Below are 21,545 nucleotides of genomic sequence, written 5' to 3' on the forward strand. Positions count from 1 at the left end.
ATTTGCACATGGTGGGCAAGTCTTCTGTTAATGGGCTACACTCACCCCATTTATTTATTTGATACTGGGACTCACCATGTACTTCCAGGTGGCCCCAAATGCTGAGATTATAGGTATTCTCTGCTGTGCCCATCTTGTTAAATCTTTCCACAATGGTGGCTCTTTAAAGTGACTTATGAATTGATTGGTAGGAATGTTTTTCCCAAGCTAAAGTTTGCAATGTGTCAATGTTTGTCATTGCTGTAGGAATGTGTGTCTGGGGTTGGAAGACCTGCAGTATGTCTTTATGATTTCTTCACATGAGCTTTTCATTACATTGCTGAAAGATGAAGAACAAAAGCTTCTCGTGGATCAAATGAGGAAGAGGTCCCCCAGAGTCAGCCTGTGCATTAAGCCTGTGACTTCTTTTTATGATATCCCAGGTTAGCCCTATTCTGCCTGCTCATATCTTGCCCAGTTCAAGCTAACACTAAGATATTCCTAATGCTTTTTTGGTATTTCAGTTGGTGTTTGTATGAGTAATTAATAGAAACTTAATCTGTCTGCTGTGTGAGCAGCCTCTGAGCCAGAGGCTGCTGGAGATTTGTTTATAGTTCATAAAAGGCTTTATCTGGAATACACCCAGACAGACACTACTGCTAGTGTGTTCTTGAGGGTAAAGTGTGAATGGAGTTGGGTTAGTAAGGGATGCTGGGAATGTCAGCCAGTATGGCTGTGTACTCAGCTGCTGGCTAAGCATTTCAGGTTGAGAGTGTTGTCATTTTCATCTTATTTGACTTTTCTCTCATTTTTGACCTTACTAGTATGTACACAAAATACATCTCTATTATTAATAAGAAACAGCCTATAACGTAAAACCGCACAGGTTTTTAGTCATTTACTTGGTTTATTAAAAGCAAAATTTTTGTCTGTGTTCATCCTTATTGGACTTAAACTGTCTGAATGTTCAGTATAAAGAATGGTATTAACACAAAAAAGTGCCAGATGTGTGTTATTGAAGGTTGATAACGGAGCTGAAGAGTTTTAGTGATCATTTGGGTTGTTGTTTTTGTTCTTTTTCTGCAGTAAGAGTATGATTCAGAATCCTTCCTTCCTCTTTCTCTTTCCCCTTAATACACAACTAGGCTAATAGGTGGTACCTACCACCAAGCCTGATGACTGTTCAGGTCCGGACCATCTCTTAAAGCCTGTCTTTTGACATCCACATATATGCTGTGGCATTTGGGCACACACACAAAAAATGGGTGAAGACAAACATAGACTCATTTAGTATTTGCAAGTAAAGATTTATTTCATACACACTTTTATTAAAATACATTCACAAGGGAGATTCTGTTAATACTGGTTTTTCCATGTGATCTGCAAATCCTGAGGGCCAGTTAATTACTTTGATTGTTACATTTCTACTGTGTATTTTTTTAACATTTACTTATGTGTACAGTGTAGTATTCTGTCTGCATGTGTGCCTTCAGGCCAGAAGAGGGCACCATATTCATTACAGATGGTCGTGAGCCACCACATGGGTGTTGGGGGTTAAACTCAGGACCTTGGAAAAACAGCCAGTGCTCTGAGCCATCTGGGCAGCCCCTGCATTGTGTACTTTTAAAGATGCATACACTTTACTAAGTGCATACAAGTTGTGGCAGATTTTCTATGTCGGAATAAAGTTAGTACTTAATTTGAGTTACTAAAATAATTCCATTCTCAAAATGGGTTCTACTTTGAAGACATTTCACATGTGCTGTTTCTCTCAGTTGTCTCATACCTAAAATTTAACCCTGAGTTTCATCATTAGTTGAACTGGAACTCTCCTTCTTAGCTTCAGCAAGTGTCAACATTGGCCAATTGGAACATCAGCTTATATTATCAGTGGATCCCTGGCGGATAAGACAGATTTTAATTGAATTGCATGGTATGACTTCAGATCGACAATTTTGGACTGTGTCCAATAAGGTAAGAAACTCTGTTAAGTATAGGTATGAATTTGTTTTACATTGTACTCTAGGAGAAATGCTGTTCTCTGATTCCTTAAAAATAATAATAAGGACTTTCATATGACCACAGTGGTACCTTTAACATTTACAGTGGAAAGAAAAAAGGAAAACACACACAAATTCAGTAACAGGAACAGTGAGCTTATATTCCATTTGTTGTCTGAGCACCTCCATGCATTTGAAACACAGCTGTAAATGTAGGTAAAATGTGATCATTTATATTACCTTCAGGGGTTCAAGGCTCTTGTTGTTGTCTTCTTTGTTTCTGATTCTGAGCATTGAACCGGAGGCTTCACTCACTCTTGGCCAGTGCTAGGCCACTGAGCCGTACCTCCAACCTTTGTACTTTTTGTCTTTTCTTTTTTTTAAATATTTTTTTGGTCTTTAAGAAGGTCATGCATGTTTACAGTGTTTTTTGATCATAAACCTCCCACTCCTCTCCAACTCCTCCTGGACCTCCACCCCAACCCCTCCCCACTTCCTTTTCCTGTTTGTTTGTTTGTTCTGTTTTCTTCTTTTTATATTCTCTTGAACTCAACTAAACTGGGTTAAGTTTGCATGGGTTTGGGGTAATGTACTGGAGGATGGGCCTGAAGGAGACTCTGCCTGCCCTAGCAGCCTGCAATAGCGATCGTTCCTCAGCTTTGGGTGGGAAGGCTTCGTGAGTTCCCTAGCCGTGCTGAAAGTTTGACTGACTTGATCTCTTGCTCAGTGCTTTTACTTCTGCCAGGGGTGGTGCTGCACACCTTTATTCCCAGCACTCGGAGGCAGAAGCAGGTGAATCTCTTGAGTTCTGGGCCAGCCTGGTCTACAGAGCGAACCTGGGTTTTGTTTTTCTTTCCTTTTTATTTTTACTTATGTCCATTGGCTGTTTGCCTGTGTGTGTATCTGTATGAGGGTGTCAGATCCCTAGAGACTCGAGTGTTGCTGTGTGGAGCAGCCAGTGCTCTTACCTGCTAAGCCATCTCTCTAGCCCCTATGGATTGCTTTTTCAAAACAACCCTGTCTTTGTTTTCAGTGGCTTTCCTTTTGAGATTGTCTTGAAATCTACAGCTTCCACTTGCAATCAACTTATTGAAATGTCATTATAGACATTTATTTTTCTTTAAAGCATTTTTTAGGCCTGGAGAGATGGCTCAGAGGTTTAGAGCACTGGCTGCTCTTCCAGAAGTCCCAAGTTCAATTCCCAGCAACCACATGGTAGCTCACAACCATCTGTAATGAGATCTGATGTCCTCTGCTGGCAGGGAGGCATACATGCAGGTAGCCCTGTATACATTATAAATAACTAAATCTTTGGGGGGGGGGGTAGAATTTCTTGCATGAAAATAATTTCAAGTAGTGATTCAAGCTAGAAACACAGGTCCATACCTCTGATCCCAGCACCTAAGAAGGTGAAGTAGGAACATCCAGAGTTTGAGACTCTGTCTCAAAAATGTACTAAACATAAAAATACATAATACACTCTTTCATTGGGTTGTAGTTTATAGGGTAAAAGGAGTAACCACAGGAGAAACTTCAGATAGCATGACAATACCTTGATGGTTTGTTTGGGAGCCTAGTCTATAACAGCCCAACATCTCTAGTATTTCTAATGCATTTTCCCCTTGGTGACCCTGTTTAGGGAAAGCCTGAAATTGTTTATATTTTATAAAGCTTAAACACATAAAGTCTGTGACATGGAAATTGTTCTAAATATTAATTGAATTTTCTTGGTATTTATGATACTTACTGGTGTTAATTTGTGTTTGTTTTTTGAGTGATGGTTTCTTTGTGTAACAACTCTGGCTGTCCTGGAACTAGCTTTGTAGACCAAACTGGCCTTGAAATGAGTTCTACCTGCCTCTGCCTCTTGAGATTAAGGGTGCAGTATTTATTTTTTTAAAATGCAATTGAAGATTATTGAGAGAGTCTCATCTAGATTTGCCTTCCCCTGTGTGTGTGCTTATGTATTTTAATTAATTAATTGTTTATTTTTTAGTGGGAAGTACCTTCTGTATATAGTGGTGTTATCCTTGGAATTAAGGACAATTTAACAAGAGATTTGGTTTATATTCTCATGGCCAAAGGTTTGCACTGCAGCACTGTCAAGGTGAGTGCACCTGTATGTGAAACACTTGTTCAAACCTCCTTCATTGGTCAGGGAAGTGCTTGGTGCATGGGCGTGAGAACCTGGGTGCACATGCCAGAACTCACAAAGTCAGATGTGGTGGCAGGAGCCTTTAGTCACAGCACTGCTAGGACTCCACAAGTCAGGGCCAGTTAGCTTCCTGTACTTGTCAAACATGGTGGAAGGTGAAGACCAACCTGAAGTCCTCATTTCCACATATATGACATGGCACGTGCACCACACATGACACAAATCCTACTTTCATAATTTCAGGAGAAAAGAATTAAAGCTGACTGTTTCTGACTTGAAAAAAGATTTTTACTTTTAATTCTGTATTGGGGTGTGTTGTGGGCATGTGCATAATGCCTGCAGGTGCCCTTGGATTCCAGAGACATCAGACCCCCCGGTGTTTAGAGTTACACCGGAGGCTGTGAGCATCAGACATGAGTGCTCTGAACTGAACTCGGGCTCTCTGTGAGAACAGTATGTGTTCTTGCCTGCTAAGCTGTTTCTCTAGCTCTCCTTTCCTGATTGCAAAGTCCACTATGGAATCCTAGAGCAGAGCAACATCAAGTCCCAGAGTGGTCTGATGATTGTTGGTACCATAGACTCAAAACAGGAAATGATCGCAAGTCTGGAAAGATGGCTCATTCAGTTAGAGCACTTGCTGTTCTTTTAGAAGACCCGAGTTTGGTTTCTAGTATGCATGTGGTGGTGTACCAACATTCTAAATTCAGTTCCATGGGGTCTAATGCCCACTTTATGGACACACCCATTCACATATATCCAAACAAAACACTAGTACACACAAAATAAAAATAGTCTATGTCTGGCTGTGGTGGTCTTTTGTGATTTGTTTTTTTTCTTTATGTGCATTGATGTTTTGCTTTCATGTATGTCTGTGTGACACTGTTGGATAACCTGGAACTGGAGTTACAGGCAGTTGTGTGCTGGGAACTGAGTCCAGGTCCTCTGAAAGAGCATCTGGTGCTCTTAACCTCTGAGCCATCTGTCCTGCCCCAGTGGGGCAGGCCTTTAATCCCAGCACTTGAGAGGCAGAGGCAGGCAAATCTCCTGGTTCGAGGCCAACCTGGTCTACAGAGTGAGTGAGTTCCAGGGCAGCCAGTGCTACATAATGACCCTTGTATTGAAAAACCAAAAGAAAAACTTTGTAATGAAAAGACAAGCGCTTGGTTGTGATGGCCATGCTGATGAAGCCATCCTGGTCTACATAGGAAGCTTCCGACAGCCATGTCTGCATCTTGATGTCCTGTCTAAGAAACAAGCGTAAAAACACCCCCCCCCCCCAAAGACGCAGAACCCTGCGTGCGGTGTAGCCCCTGATTCCAGTAAGATAACTGAGAAGACCTTTTATTGTGAGGATTGTTAACCTCATAGTGATTGGGGAAATCATACTGTTGGAAAGGGATGGGCAGAGAGTTAATACTAGTTTGCAATGTGATGGATAGGAAAGTAGTGAATGGAACATAGGTGATTATATTTTCTTTGTTAGGTAGTTATACAGTAGGTATGCAAGGAAGGAATGTGAAACCTGTTTTAGGGTCTGTGTTCAAATTCAAGTATCTTAAGTGGAAAGGGATTCTTGTCATAAAATTTTAATACTTGTATATCAGTCTTTGTTACTGTATGATTTGTGTCCAACTTGTTTAGGTTTTTATGTAGTAAATGAACAGTAAAGAAAATCTAACCACACTTTCCTAGCTACAGTGTTAGCCATTTCATTTATTCGTACCCTTCTCTATTTCCCAGTATCTGTGAAGATGCACATTACTTTGGCTCCAGGGGGCTGACTGAAGCTATATCTTTTTGCTTCTTTTATAGGATTTTCCCCATGCTAAACAGCTATTTGCAGCTTGTTTGGAGTTGGTAACGGAGTTCTCACCGAAACTCCGTCAGGTTATGCTGAATGAGATGTTACTTTTGGATATTCACACCCATGAAGCTGGAATGGGGCAATCAGGAGAGAGACCTCCGTCTGACCTTATTAGTAGGGTCCGAGGGTATCTGGAAATGAGGCTTCCTGGTAAGAGTGGTGCACATGGAAAATTTCTGTCCTAGCACAGTTTGGGTTTGGAGGTGACTTGAGAACATTGGTGATAGAGGAGGATCTTTCTTCCCTAGGGTTTCCATAGCAGCCATGCAATCAGGGTGACTTAAAATGACTTAAATTATCATTGCACTATTGTAGATACTAGACATGTGATCAGAGTGACTCAGCCTTGCCCCACCAAGGGTGTGGGGACCAGTTTACCCTTGGCTTCCTAGCCTTGCTGTGTTCAACAATCTTTGCCATTGCTTGGCTGTCACTGCATCCTTCTAGTCTCTTTTCCTTGTTCTCTCATGTGGCTGCTTTTTCTCTTGGAAGGACACTACTTATGGCATTTAGGGTCCTCCCTACACCAGTGACCTCAGTTTACCTGATTATATATGTAGAACTCTTATTTCCCAGTAAGATCACACTCAGAAGTTTGGAGGCAGGGGTTGGGGTTTGGGTGGAATGAGGTTTTTTGTGTTTGTTTGTTTGTTTGATACTATAGATGCTAAAATTGAATGGTGAAGAATGATGTTAACACTGTACCCAAACTGTACTAGCTGCTAGGCCTCTAGTATATTCTGAACAAGTTTATTACATTCTAATTTCCAAAGAGACTTGTAGATTTAGATGGCAAATTTTCAACAGTGTGTGTTGATATTTTTCACCTTTAGTGAAGCAGTGCTCTTAGTTAGCATGTGTTTGCTTTGGGTGGTAATGGGGATTGTATACAGAGCCTCACATGCCAGCCCAGCACGTTACTGCTGAGCTATAGGTCTAGCCCATGCTTTACATTGCTGAACTAATATGGAAGTCATATATATCACATTTTCTCTTTTTCCCTCAAATGGTGGATTGTCTGTCAACATATAATTTATGTAAACTCTTACATAACTGTTCAGCAACTTGTCCTATAGCTTATGCTGTCACTATTGTTCAGAATGAGAAGGAAAAATGATTTGAAATATTTTGGAGAAAAACAAGAAAATGATTCTTCTTCCCATTGGTATAGTTCTTATCTTTGTCTAAGCCATAATTGTGTCTTAGGTATTTGACTGCAGCATAGACCAAATCAGTGCCACTGTATGAATGAGCCACAGTTGGTTTCTCTGTGTGGGTCAGGGTGTGGATGTACATGTGTGCCCTTGCAGATTCACTGAGAGGCACTGCCTCTAAATAAATAAAAATGAGTAAATAAATAAAGTTGAGAGGGATTGGGGAGATGGTTCAGCAGTTAGGTGTAGCACTAATTTTAATTTTTCTTAATAATAAAAACTCAGTTATCAGGAGGTGAAAGCTGAAGGATCAGAGAAGTTAAAGGAGCAGCCACAGGAGAGACCTCTTACCTCTACTGAGTCTTCAGAGCAAAGGGGATATCCTGTCCTCAGAATGCCTCCTCAGACTGCACTGAGCTCCTGTCCCCTCCTGCCTTAAATTCCTGTCTCTGCCCATCACTCCTGTCTCCACCTCCCTAGTGCTGGGATGAAAGACATGTGATCCCAAGTGCTAGGATCAAAGGTGTGAGCTCTGTTTTTCAGATTTACGCTTGTGTAGCACATGGTGGCCTTGAACTTAGAGATCCATCTGCCTCTGTCTCCTGAGCCTTGGGATTAGAGGTGTGTGCCACCACTGCCTGGTCTCTGTGGCTGATCTGCACTTGATTTTCAGGATTATTTTTTAGATCATAAACAAAATATCAGCACAGTTAAAAGAGTACTGACTGCTCTTACTGAGGATCTGGGTCCAGTTCCAGGAAACCAATTGCCTCTTCTGGCCTCAGGCACCAGATTCATTTGTCTCTCCATCGAATTGTGACTTATGATGCATTATATTCTTATTCTTAAAGTACATTAAAATCTTATTACTGCTTTGAGCCAAAAAAACCCACAACATACTTTGGTATATTTAAATGGTTAAAACAAGCTTTGATGATTTATTTTTTCTCCTTTACTGCTTTTATATTTTAACTTACTTCTAGTACACTTATATTTATTCATTCACTTATTCATAGGTAAGGTCTTTTCTAGTTCAGACTTCATTTGCTGTTGCTGTGGAGCCTGGGGTGCCTGTCCTTGAGTGTTGAGATTTCAGACCTTTGTCTCCACACTTGGCTCTTCCAACTGTTTCTTTCCTTGTGTTTTTAGATATTCCTCTTCGTCAAGTTGTAGCTGAAGAGTGTGTTGCTTTTATGTTAAACTGGAGAGAAAATGAGTATCTCACTCTGCAAGTTCCTGCATTTTTACTTCAGAGTAATCCATATGTAAAGGTAATTAATGTTTAATCTGGAATGATTATCAGAGTGTTGGTATTATAGGACTCTCTGTATTATTGTACCCATGTCATTGGTTTATACTACTCTGAAATTTGTCTGATTTCTCTGGTACCATGTCAGTTAAGGCAAATACTTGTCAATTTGTAGTGAAGTACATAGTTTTGGGCTGGGAATGTATCTTAGTTTCTAGTGCCCTTTCTTAGCATATATGAAATCAAAATAATCCCAACACCCTATAGTTTGGATAGTACAAGTCACTTGACTTTGTTCTGATACTGCTTCCTAATACCATGTAATGTGAACATACAAACACAAGTTATGAGGTTCAGCAAACATTTTGCTGAAATCATAAAGTAGCAGGAAATTTGATATCCTTTCTTGCTTTGGAGAACATGGTTTCTATCACTTTCCCTTTTGAACAGTTACCCAGTTAATCAGGAACTACTTAGGCATGCATGCATTTGAGCTCTTTGGAGTCAGGGTTTATATGTGTAGCTTTGGAACCTGTCCTGGAACTCTCTATGTAGATCAGGGTGGCCTCAAACTCACAGAGATCTGCCTGCTTCTGTCTCCCAAGTCCTTGGATTAAAGGGTGCTCTACCACTGTCCAGCTGGAGCTCAACCCTTTGAAAATCCATAGATTCTTCAGTTTTCTTCCACTTTTATAGTTCGTGAATGTACTGGTATATTTAAATTGCTGTTTCTTTGGGATTTCAGATATTTGTTATCCCTTTAGTAAATTTTCTGGAGTATGAGTTCTGATAGTCATGGTAAGTAGAGTATTTTCCCCATGACCTTAAATAATCAGAACTATGTTCTTCCATGATTATTATTGCTTCCGTTTAGAATTACGTTTGCTGCTCATTGTTAAGGCAGTAAAGTAGATCCTCTCTTGGCTTCTAGCAGTCTGTGGGGTCATGCACCCTGAAAGACAGAAGGCACATACTTATGTAATGATTTTTTTTGGCCTGTGATGTTGTGTTGTGGGTTGCATGAGTTATCCAGGGTATCTCGTTGCCTCCTGTAGTCCCTTGATGTGGACCAAAAGGAGGAAGAGTGTGTTGTGATCTTGCCAAAAGGTGATTAGTCAAGTCACCTGGTGATTAGGTGATTAGGCCTCCTTCTATAATTGGACCCTTCCTCTTTGGATAGTATAAAGAAAGAAGCAGAGGCAATAGAGTGAGAATTACACTTTGAAAATACAGTTTGGAGCAGTTTTTTTTTTTTTTTTTTCCTGATTTCATGTGACTATGCGTATGTGAAAATGTAGGAGGATGAGATGCTACTCTGAGGAATAGGAAACTGAGTGACTTTTATCATGTTTATGTGCTCTGTTACATGTTTGCTTTGTGTTTGTGACAGTGTCTCAGTATGTAAATCTGGTTGTCCTGAAATTTGTCATTTTTCTACCTCAGTTTCCTGCCAAGTGCTGCGGTTGTAGATGTGCATGCAGCTTCTGTCCCCGCCCCACTGTCTTTTTTACATAGAGAGTGTCTGTTAAGGAAGAGAAGCCACCCTGAGAATGCCTCTTGGCTAGTAGGCTGAGGGCGGAAACCATGTTTTCTTTTAACACAGTATATATTATATATAATCAAAGGAAAGGGACAGCCTTCAGCAGATGACTGAAATAGTCCCTTTTGAAATAATAAAAACTATGAAGTTCCCTCCTTGGACCAGAAAGGGGCCATGGAAGTACAATGGCAACAGCAGAGGATTTACAGGCACGGGGCTTATTGTCATTCCATTACAGTTTGTGAGGCTACCGAGTGGTTGGTGTGGTAGTGATGAGTCTTCAGGAAAACAACTTGGTTTTTATTTTTAAGTTTTAAGAAACATTTTATGTGTATCCATGCTTGAGTATGCACTCACATGTCTGGTGTCCTCAAAAGTCGGAAGATGGCATTGGATCTCTTGAAACTTGAGTTATGGATAGTTGTGATCCTTCATGTGGGTGCTGGGAATTGAAGTTAGATCCTGTACAAGAGCAGCCAGTTCTCCTAACGGCTGAACCATCTCCCTGAACCCACACTTGAGGTTTTAATCTGACCCACAAGGTCTTTTTAAGGTGTGAGTGCTTCTTTGGCAGGTGCTTGTCCCCCTGCAGCTGTGGTCAGCATCCTCTGTTGGCAGCTCACGGCATTGCCCAGATGCCTCTCGTTCTGTTCTTGGCACATGCTGTCTGTTCTCCACGCCAGGATCATCCTTCTTACTTGGTTTATGTAGTTGGGTTTTTCCTTGGGCTGCCAGCTCACAAAAGCAACTCAGAGACTTACATAATAGTCTGTTTATCTGTCTTTCCTGTGAGACGGGGAGTCCTTGAAAGCAGTTAATTTTGTATCTTGTGCTCTGTATGTTAGCCAGCATAGGTGCTCCAGAGGAGCTGTAGAGTTCAGGCTGTAGAGTTGAGGTACTTAAGCTTGTGTGGCAGGGAGACGTTTTCCCTCTTGAGACAGGTTTTAATGTGTGGCCTGGGCTGGCCGTAAACTTGATAAATAGTCCAGGCTAGCCTTAGAATTGAGCATTAGCCTCTCCTGAGTGTTGGGATTTTAGAAATAACCACTACTCCAAGGTAATACCTTTAATCAGGGCGATGGTGGTGCAGATAAGCGAATCTCTGAGTTTGAAGCCAGCCTGGTCTACAGAGCTAGTTCCAAGACAGGTTCTAAAACAATACAGAGAAACCCTGTCTGGAAAACCCTCTCTCCCTCCAAGAAAAAAAAAAAAAAAAAAAAAAAAAAAAAGGGAATTAAGCTAAACATATGATCTCTGGTGTATTAGTTATTTTTGTGTTGCTGTAATAAAACATAACAGCAAATACTGCAGTGTATGGAGTACCAGGTATTTGGTATTTGTTGAATGAACTATTTAGATTTTTTTGCTAGAAAATTCTTATAACAAAAAGTAGGAAAACACCAGTTTTGCTTTTCACAATCCTGCCTTCCCCCTAAAGAAGGTATCTAAAATAATAGGAACTTCACTAAGAAACCTTTGTGGAGCCAGGCTTTGAATTCGCAGAGACCTTCCTGCCTCTGCCTCCCGACTGTTGGGATCTTAAAGGCATGCACCATCGCCAGGCCCCATTGAACCATCTTATTGGCCCTGAATTTGATTTAAACTTGTACCATTTTGTTTGAGGCCCCTTTTTTCCTCTGATTTTCATTTCTATCCTTTATTCCAAACTTGGCCCTGCATCTTAGGGCCTTTTGTCAATTTTAATTAGATCAACCACCTTCTGTAATCATCTTAATTTTATCCTGCAGTGGCTTAGCATATAAAAGGTACTTTACACCCAGTCTTACAACCCAAGTTTGATCCCCAGGACCTACATACATGGTATAAGGAGAGTTCTCAGACAGTGTATTGAATACTGTGCATTAATGTTTGAGTGTTTGTATATGTTCCTGTCATTCCTCCAGTGTGCCCTTATTTTAAGATTGTCATGTGAATCAGACTTACTTTTATGCATTTTTGTTTGGTTTTCACATTACAGCTTGGACAGCTTTTAGCAGCCACGTGCAAGGAACTTCCAGGCCCTAAAGAGAGTAGGAGGACTGCTAAAGACCTTTGGGAAGTTGTTGTTCAGATCTGCAGTGTGTCTAACCAGCACAAACGAGGAAACGATGGCAGAGTTAGTTTAATAAAGCAGAGGGAATCTACATTAGGCATAATGTATCGGTATGTTTCTCTCAAGTGATATTCACATTTGCCTGTACTTTTTCCAGAACATCTTTATCCTGTAGATTGTAAAAATAGATACTCTTAAGGCTGTGATATAGCTGAGTAGGAGAGTATTACTTAGTGTTCACATGACTGTGGGTTCATTTATGCAAAACTAAATAAAAAACCTAAGATGTATAGTTAACATAGTATGCATATGTATACATAATTATAATAATGTATAATGTATAATTATCTTAAAACCCAAGATTTTAAGAGTTCTGGGGAAGTGAGAAGGGCACAGTGGCACACGCCTTTAATCCTAGCATTTGGGAGGTCAAGGCAAGCCGATCTCTCTGGGTTTGAGGACAGTCTAGTCTACAGAGTGAGTTCCAAGACAACCAGAGCTACATACTTGAGACCCTGTCTCAAAAACCAAAAAGAATTCTGTGCTGGTGAAATGGCTCACCGGGTAAAGGCATTCTCCACCAAGCCTGACAATCTCACGTTCATTCCCCCAACATGCTTGAGGGAGAACTAACACTTGCAGGTTGTCTCCTGTTCTCCACAGGTGCACCATGCCACATGTATGCATGTGTGTTTCTGTGCATCTGTGTGTTCGAATGTGTGCGCATGCAATAAATACACAGAGTACAAAGCATTCAAAGGTGCTGTTTTCTGCCTGGCCATTCCTGGAAATCCCTTTTTGTTTGAGAAGAGTATCAGCAACTTAGTTATTTGTTTGTTGCTGTGTGGAGGTCAGAGGACAACTGGGCAAGTTGGTTCTTTCCTGTCTCTTCAAGTGTGTTCCAAGGATCCAATTCAGGTCATCAGGCTTATTAGCAAGTGCCTTTAACTATCGGGCCATTGTGCCAGCTCTAGCAATTTAATTTTATCTCTGTGAATTCAAAGTCAGTAATGTCTGCAGTTGTGTAATATTGAGGAATTCATGTGATTAAAATTGAGAATAAATGTTATTAGGTTATTATGACAGTGATAAACTTCTTTTTGGTTTTTTGAGACAGGTTTCTCTGTGTAGCTCTGGCTATCATGGACCTCACTCTGTAGGCCAGGCTGGCCTCATCAAACTCAGTTCCCCCTGCTTCTGCCTCCCCAGGTCCTGGGATTAAAGATGTACACCACTATGCCTGGCTAGAGACATACTTTTCATAACTAAGAGAAGGAAGTAAAGCATTATATCATTTGCATTCTTTATCTTATTTTTATGTCTTGTATTAAGTATATATACAAATCTTTTTGTAGGAGTGAACTACTTTCTTTTATCAAAAAATTACGGGTAAGTTTTTTTTTAATGTAATTACTGAGTTTTATAAGATTTCAAATGCTGGTTTGATCACTAACATCTGTTTGTAGTGATTTTTATTGGGCATGGGATAGTCTGAATTAAGAAATGAATTTTGCTTGCTCGTTTTAATAAATATAGTGGGGCTTTTTAAAACTAAGCCTTAGGTTAGATGTGGTGGCAAACACTTGTGTCCAAGCACTTGGGAAGCTGAAATAGGAGGAGTCCAAATTTGAGGTCAGCTTGGGTTATATAAGGAGACCTAGTCTCAACAAAATGTACAGAAATCAAGTTACCCATCACATACAAGTCTCCATAAATGTGTGAGGCTCTGGCTTTCATTTCTACTTAATACTAATGTCATGTTTACTTAGTGGTCGTAACCTAGGTTTCATCTTTTAAATACCACTTTAAATGAATACATAGTTCAATTTTGGAAGTAGCTAGAAGTCTTGGAAAATACCAAAAGTCACATAAAAGGGGACTCTGGGATGGCTGAGTGTGTGTTCAGGGGTTTGAGTTCAATTTTTTAGCATTGCTCTCCCAAAAACATGGGAAAGAAAAAGAAGAGAGAGAGAGTCCTAGCACTCAGGAGGAAGAGGCAGGTGGTTCTCTGTGAGTTCAAGGCCAGCCTGGTCTACAGAGCGAGTTCCAGGACAGCTTCCAAAGCTACACAAAGAAACCCTGTCTCGAAAAATCAAAAATAAATAAGTAAAAATACAATAGTGATTATAAGCCAGGCATCTTTCTGTGATGATTTTAATATGTGCTGTGATTTTATTGTGAAGCTGAATGTCAGTGTAGTGTGCTCCACTGTAGATGCCAGATTCTCAGCTGATACAGTTCTCTTTTAAGAAAGTATTGGTGTCCCTGATTGACAGGATACACGTGCACCAGCACGCATAGTTTTTGAATATTCTTGTGTGTGTTTTTTCCCTCATAGGAACCACTGGTTTTGACTATTATTTTATCACTCTTTGTGAAACTTCACAATGTTCGGGTCAGTGTCTTATAATTTCATTTTAAAATTATTTGAAAGAAATTGTTAAAAATCATACTGCTTAAAAATAAAAAGCATGTTTTTCTTTCTAAAAGGAGGACATTGTGAATGATATCACAGCTGAACACATTTCTATTTGGCCATCTTCCATTCCCAAGTAAGTAGTAGTATATACTAAATTATGTATTTAGAAATTATCCTGTTTGATATGGATAACCTGAGATAATTAAAGGCCACAGCTGGGTGGGATTTGTGTCTCTCTGCTCCCATCGTTACCTTCCTGACAATTATAAGAGTGATTGTTTTATAATTCCCTGTAGATGTCTTCGCTGCTGTGATTTTATCAGTCTCTCAGCCCCTTGTAGCTGTCACAGGACCAGCCCAACCCTTCACCCCCCTGCTTTCACATGGGTTTCTTCTTGTAGTCTCGGCTGGTCTTGAGCTTCCAGTGCTAGGGTCATGGCCCCAAGTTTCCCTTTCACACCCTGCTACCCCACCTAAGCTTCCTATGTGCTGGAAGGACAGGGTCCCAACCTCAGTTTTCAGTCTCAGTGATGTCTTTGAAGAAGACAAGGATTTAGTAGGTAGGTGGGAAGGTAGTACAGTGAATATAAATAATTCTCTTCCCTCTCACACAGATTGGAAGCAGCAGGTCTGCTGGTATGCTCAGCACTCTAGAGGGGTGGGGCCTGCCTGGGAAGATAATCTCAAGTAAACTTGCTCTTATCCACTACCTGTGAGATGGGCACACAGGCATAATCCAAGAACAGTTCCACGTTTTTTGTGAAGCTGGGGTTACAAGACTCTAGTCTTAGTTTCTTGGAATTTTGTCACAAGCACTCAGAAATCTCACAGGACTCCATTCTTGGAATGGGTTCCTCCTGACAGTGGTTCATGTCTATAATCCCAGCAGTCAGTGTGTTGAGGTAGGAGGATAATCAAGCTTGAGCCGCTGTGTCACATACAGCAGTCTGGGAACGTAGAGTACCTCTGTGACTGAAGGAACAGCTCGCTTTATTATCCGTGTGCATGTGCGCCCCAGCACCCAGGCTGCAGACTACTGTGTTTGTTTCTGATTTTATATATAGTTTGCTATACAGTACAGCATTTCAAGAATCAGACAGTTTTGTGGCCTGCTTCTTTGTTTTGAATGGTACTGGGAGTTGAACTCTGAACCATTGCTAGGCCAGCATCCTGCAACTGAGCTACATTCCCAGCCCCTAGTTTTGTCTTTTTAACTGGTGGCTTTAGTGATTATATTTGTTACTTCTGTCACTTCTTTGGGTTAAGTTCAAACTGTCACAGTCACTTTCTACTTTATGTTCATAAGAAGCAGCTGTGGCTTGTATTGGAGCCCTGAAGTATGCTTCTGTGTGCACTAGCTATGTGACTCTGAGCGCCTTGCTTTTATGCTGAATTCTTCATCTCTAAAATGAGAATAAAAATAGTCTTTACCCTTGACATGTGAGAGTTAATAAGTTAGTGCAGGTTTAATGCTGTCTTTTGTGATGGTAATGCTTTAATGTAAATTGAGTCTGAAAAAAAATAAAAGGTCTGATCACAAACCATATTTCTCCTGATGAAGAGTCCTTATGGATTCCTAAGATGGCATTCCAAGAAGAGTGTGGATGGCATTGGATTGTCACTATTAACACCGGTTACTACATAGACAGGACTCTCACAGCTGCTAACATTTTACAGTTTTGGTAAAATAGCATAAGCCAGTTTAATTCCTTTAGCTGTAAATGTAGTACTGGTTTTTGCTGATAGCACCACAGTCTTCCCCTCATTGTACTGGGTACAGTTGTGGACCGTGGTAAAATCTGACCCTTTAGGTCAGCAGAACTGCTTTGTCGTGTTCCCTTGCCGTGCTTAGGAGCCTCGTCTGCTTCTGAATCTGAGGCCTGAGTGCCTGCCCTTTCACTAAGCGTTTGCTTTCTAGGAAAGAGGTTTCTTGGTTGCTGGCCCCGCTTTCCCAGGCCAGAGCATTCGGCCCTTTTCCCTGTTTTCTCTGCAGTGCTGCTGTGTAAAGTGTTGAAGTGGTGTATGTGCCACCCTGTACCCTCACTAGGGCCAGAGAGACAGCAAACCTGGACTTCTTGTGACAAGTCCTAGGGAGATTTAAGGTCACGAGCAGGATTTGTTAGTATTCGAGATCTTAGAGTTTTTGTGGCTACTAGAAAACATTTTGTTGTGTTCTAATTAGTGTTAATCGGAGGTAAAGGTTATATCATTCTGTGGCTCCTGAGATTTTTGGCTGTGTGTTTTGTTTTTTAATAATGCATGTATGGAATTTGAAACAGACTTTGAAAATAGACATTAATGTGTAATGTTTTCCTTCAGCCTCCAGTCTGTGGATTTTGAAGCTGTAGCGATCACAGTGAAAGAGCTAGTTCGATATACACTCAGTATAAATCCGAACAACCATGCTTGGTTAATTATTCAAGCAGATATTTATTTTGGTAAGTGAGATAGTCATTGCTTTATGTTTCATTTGTGTCGGGTCCTCTGGAAATGCCATATGTATTCTTTATTAACCATTGAACCATGTCCCCAAATCTGGTAATATGAGTGAGGCTTGTTTGTAAAATTGATTAAGATTTCTAGCCTGGTCCTGGAGAGATGGCTTAGTGGTTAAAGGTACTATCTATGTACCATGCCTAATGACCTGAGTTCAATATGTAGGACCTACATGGTGGATACAGAACTATCTGTGGAAAGTTGTCCTTTCTTTGACCTTCTATGTGTGCTAGGGTATGCACATACACAGAGTAAATAAAACGTATAAATAAATGTCACAATCCTGATGAAGTGTGGTACTCATCCTTATACAATCTCAGCACTTGGGAAGCTGACACAGGGATTGCCACATGCTCAAGATACGTAATAGTATCTAGGCCAGCAAAGGCTACATGGTAAGACCCTGTCTCAGACTCTGAAGCACATGCGTGTTTGTACACTCACACAAGAATACATACATAATTCATAGTCTGTATTCTTAGAAATTACTGTTTAGCACATACATAAACAATTCTGTATGTCATAGGCTTTCCAAGTTAATATGGAGTTTCCAAAATTCATATTACTCTACAGATAAAATTTCTGACTGGTGTCATTTTTGGGATCAATTTTTTTTTTTTTTAAAGGAATTTCAAAATTTAAAGGTAGAAGAGATAATAACATGAACTTCCATGTATCTAGTAATTTTTGAAGGTGTTGTGAGGGTTGAGATAGGGTCTTTTGTAACTCATTTTGGCCTGGTATTCATGGCTTAGCTGAGAGTGGCCTTAAACTCCTGTTGTAATGTCTCTACTTCTCAAGGGCTAGGATTATAGGTGTGCATCACCACAGTTAGCTTATTGCTTTTTTAAAAAAAAATGTTTATTTTATATATATAGTTCTGCCTGCACCCCTGAAGAACATACCATATCTTAGTATAGATGGTTGTGAGCTACCATGTGGTTGCTGGGAATTGAACTCGGACCTCTGGAATGACAGACAGTGAGTGCTCTTAACCTCTGAGCTATCTCTCTAGTCCTAATTACTTGTTTTTAACATCTATTTTCACCCTAGCTTTCAAAAGAATGCATTGCCAAATCTGAATGTCTAATTGTGCACTCTAGATTGTAAGGTACCTTCAAAAATTAGGATATAGTTCTAGTCTGAATATATAGGAAATAAAAATCTCCATTATAGTAAACCCTTACTCACCAGACTGTGGTGGTATACACTTTTAATCCCAGCAGAGGCAGGCAGATCTCTGAATTCTAGGACAGCCTGTTCTATAGACCTATTTCTAGGATAGCCAGGGCTACACAGAGAAAACATGTCTCAAAAAAACCAAAAAAACAAAATAAACCTAAACTTACAAAGTGTGTGTGTACACAGTACTATAAATTTAATGAGAAATATGAGCTAGATTTTGGCTAATCAGTTTTAGGAGATAGAGAATTTGTTGTTACCATTTTGAAAAGTTTTTGTTTATTTGTTTTTATATGTAGTTTTTCACATTGTTATCCTGAATAAAAACTATTATTACTACTCAGCCAAATACAAGTTTTACCCTTTTAAGAAATAACATTTGTATATGCATATGGTATACATGTGGAATTCAGACAACTTGTATTCTCGCTTTTTACCTTGTGGGTCTCAAAACTCAAGCTTCAGTGGTCAGGCTTGGTGGCAGCACCCTTACCTGGTGAGCCATCTTGCTGGCCCCGGAATTTATCTTTGTTGTCTGAAGCTGCTTCAACTCCTGTATTGTAATGGCGCTCACTTACTCCTGTTTCCTCTTTTAGCAACAAGCCAGCACTCCGCAGCTCTTCACTATTACCTCCAGGCTGGGGCTGTGTGCTCTGACTTCTTTAATAAGGCCGTGCCCCCTGATGTGTACACTGATCAAGTAAGTTGTTTTGTGGGCTCGCTTGCTTCTTGTCTATCTTCAGTCTTTTTTAATTCATGAGCCCTGGATGGTAACTCTCAAGTTGATGGCTTTAGATCGTATTGCTCTCCATTTGTTTGTTTGGGCCTTTTGGAGATGGTCTTGTTATGTAGCCCATGTTAGCCTTGAACTAGTGATTCACCTGCTTCCACCATCCCAGTGCTAGGATTACAGGCATGCGTCACCATGCCCAGCCTGTGTCTCCTTTTCGGGATCAGTATTCCCAGTGCTTGTTGCTGCTTTGATATCCTGACCTATACCCCCACATCCCTCAGAATCTTACTTTCCTAACAATCTTCCCTGCCCTTCCACAAAGCCCTCCAAATTACCCAACACCCTTAGCCATTCACCAAGCCCCAGCCAGTCCTGAGCACCATGCTTGGTTATTTTCCTCACTGAAGTAATCTTGTTAGAATATCCACTTAGCTCTCAAATCATAGGGTCTGTTGACTACCTCTACCCCCTTCCCTTCCTTGTGTGTGGAATTAAGGCATAAAACCCATCCTCCCTTCCTTGTGTGTACATTAAATGTTCATTGCCTTCTGTAGTCATAGTGACCCTTTCTGTGATAAGGACACCTGAAGTCAGGAGTCGGCTGCTGTGGTAATTACTTACGATCCCAGCACTTGGAGGGCTGAAAGCATGAGGACTACTACATCACTGCAAGTCCAAGGCCAGCCTGGGGTGAAAACAAACAGAAACTCTAAAATCCACACATTGTGGTGGTTGTGTTTGTTTTGAGACAGGGTCTCTGTAGCCCTGGCTGGCCTGGAATTCACTATGACCAGGCTGGTCCTGAACTCAGATTTTTCTTCCTCTGCCTCCTTAGTGCTGGGATTGAAGGTGTGCATCACTATGCCCAGTCCCTGAAATCCACTCTTTCTAGATTTTATTTTTTAGTGCACATTTGTAGCATCATCATAGTTTTATGGTGTTGGGGGTCTTACCCAGGACTTCGTGTATGCTACTTAAGAGTTATACTATTGAGTTACCTCTTCCTCATGCTGGCCGTTAGATATGTAGATGTATTCATCTTGCTGGTTACACACCTTTGGCACACTTTTGCCCCATCCTCCTCAAACCAGATTGTTTTGCTCTTTTAATACATGTTGCTATTCAGTCCGATTTAGGTCACCAATATAACATAACATGAAATTTTTCAGTATTTAACAAGCTTTAAGGGAAAAAATTTTTTTTGATTTTTTTTTTTTAAGTTTATTTTTTTAAATAACATTTTGAATTCGCAAAAGTGAATAAAGCCCTGAGCTTCCACATAACTGCTGTCCTCCCTTATACTTCCTGCTTCTTTTCTGTTGATGTCTTCTACCAGAGTGGTACATCTATTACAGTCAGTGCTAGCTAATCTTATAGTTCCTGCTCCTTTTCTGTTGATGTCCTCTACCCGAGAGGCTCATCTATTACAGTCAGTGCTAGCTAATCTTATACTTCCTGCTTCTTTTCTGTTGATGTCCTCTACCAGAGAGGTACATCTATTACAGTCAGTGCTAGCTAATTTTTTAAATTAATAATTATTAATTGTCTTTTCGTAGGTGATAAAACGAATGATAAAGTGCTGTTCTTTGCTGAATTGTCACACACAGGTTAGTTTGTGGTACCATACTATTGGCTTATATTCATGTGTTTATATGGAAATTCATGCTGGGAAGGAGCTTTTATTTTGAATCAGATTGGCTGTTAGCAGCTTAGCATATTCTTTAAATTTGTTTATAATTTGTAGAACTGAACTAGGTATAGGTAGGAATTAGTAAACATTGACCATTAAACTTAGCTGGAAAAGAAGCACTTTATGCTTTCTTACATTGATGATATGTATACTAGTTACTGGGGAAACGCAAATCGCCCATGTTTGGGAAGAATTAGAACCCTCATCCCACTAGGTACTTGAAAAAGTGCAGCATTGGCAAACGTTTGGTGGTTCCACTTCACTTACATTCCCAAGAGAATTAGAAAAGGTTGTACTTGAATGTTCACAGCAGCAACATTCACCCCAGCCAAACATAGAGAGAAAATCCCAGTGCTCATTAAATAGTGGATGGTTAAGTAAAGTGGTGTACCTATACAAAGGAGTGAATTATATATGTGCTACAGCATGGGTTAACTGAAAAAGTGCTAAGTGAAAGGAAGGCAAGTCTGTATGTACGCAGAGACAGAGAGTGTGGTCTAATGCTTATCAGGGACTTGATGGTAGAGAGGATGGGGTCACTGGCTCTCTTCAGGAAGGTAATGAACGTGCTTTAAAACTAATGGGGATGGTTATACAATTTTGTAAGGACACTAGGACAGGGTTTCTCTGCGTAGTCCTGGCTGTCATGGAACTCACTATGCAGACCAGGCTGGCCTTGAACTCAGAGATCCACCTGCCTCTGCCTTTGGAGTTCTGGGACAAAAGTTTGCTGCCTCCATTGGCCTTTTGGTTTGTTTGTTTGTTTTTAGGGACAGGGTTTCTCTCTGTAGCTCTGGCTGTCTGTGCCCATCCCCCACCCCCAAGACAGGATTTCTCTGTGTAACCGTCGTGACTGTCTTGAAACTTGCTTTGTAGACCAGTCTAGCCTTGAATTGACTGAGATCCTCTTGCCTCTGCCTCCCAAGTGCTGGGATTAAAGGAATGTACCACCACTGCCTGGTATATGAACTAATACAGATATAAAACACTTTTTTTTTTTTTTTTTTTTTTTTTTTAAATTCGTTTGAGAC

The 21,545-nt window shown here is 40.5% G+C and overlaps 1 protein-coding gene across 2 annotated transcripts in view; it reads left to right on the forward strand.

Moving 5' to 3' along the window:
• Ints8 (integrator complex subunit 8) overlaps positions 1 to 21,545 on the forward strand; it is a 439,588-nt gene that overhangs the window by 22,564 nt on the left and 395,479 nt on the right. For both annotated transcript variants that reach the window (XM_051198256.1, XM_051198245.1), the window contains exons 12-23: positions 247 to 422; positions 1,820 to 1,953; positions 3,976 to 4,086; positions 5,947 to 6,148; positions 8,302 to 8,423; positions 11,920 to 12,104; positions 13,350 to 13,383; positions 14,333 to 14,389; positions 14,485 to 14,546; positions 16,733 to 16,851; positions 18,688 to 18,791; positions 20,381 to 20,431. In XM_051198256.1, coding sequence (XP_051054213.1) covers positions 247 to 422; positions 1,820 to 1,953; positions 3,976 to 4,086; positions 5,947 to 6,148; positions 8,302 to 8,423; positions 11,920 to 12,104; positions 13,350 to 13,383; positions 14,333 to 14,389; positions 14,485 to 14,546; positions 16,733 to 16,851; positions 18,688 to 18,791; positions 20,381 to 20,431 — 1,357 coding nt within the window. The remainder of the gene's footprint in view (positions 1 to 246; positions 423 to 1,819; positions 1,954 to 3,975; positions 4,087 to 5,946; positions 6,149 to 8,301; positions 8,424 to 11,919; positions 12,105 to 13,349; positions 13,384 to 14,332; positions 14,390 to 14,484; positions 14,547 to 16,732; positions 16,852 to 18,687; positions 18,792 to 20,380; positions 20,432 to 21,545) is intronic.

Source organism: Phodopus roborovskii, unplaced genomic scaffold, assembly GCF_943737965.1.
Source record: "Phodopus roborovskii unplaced genomic scaffold, PHOROB, whole genome shotgun sequence".
In the NCBI taxonomy this organism is placed as follows: domain Eukaryota; kingdom Metazoa; phylum Chordata; class Mammalia; order Rodentia; family Cricetidae; genus Phodopus; species Phodopus roborovskii.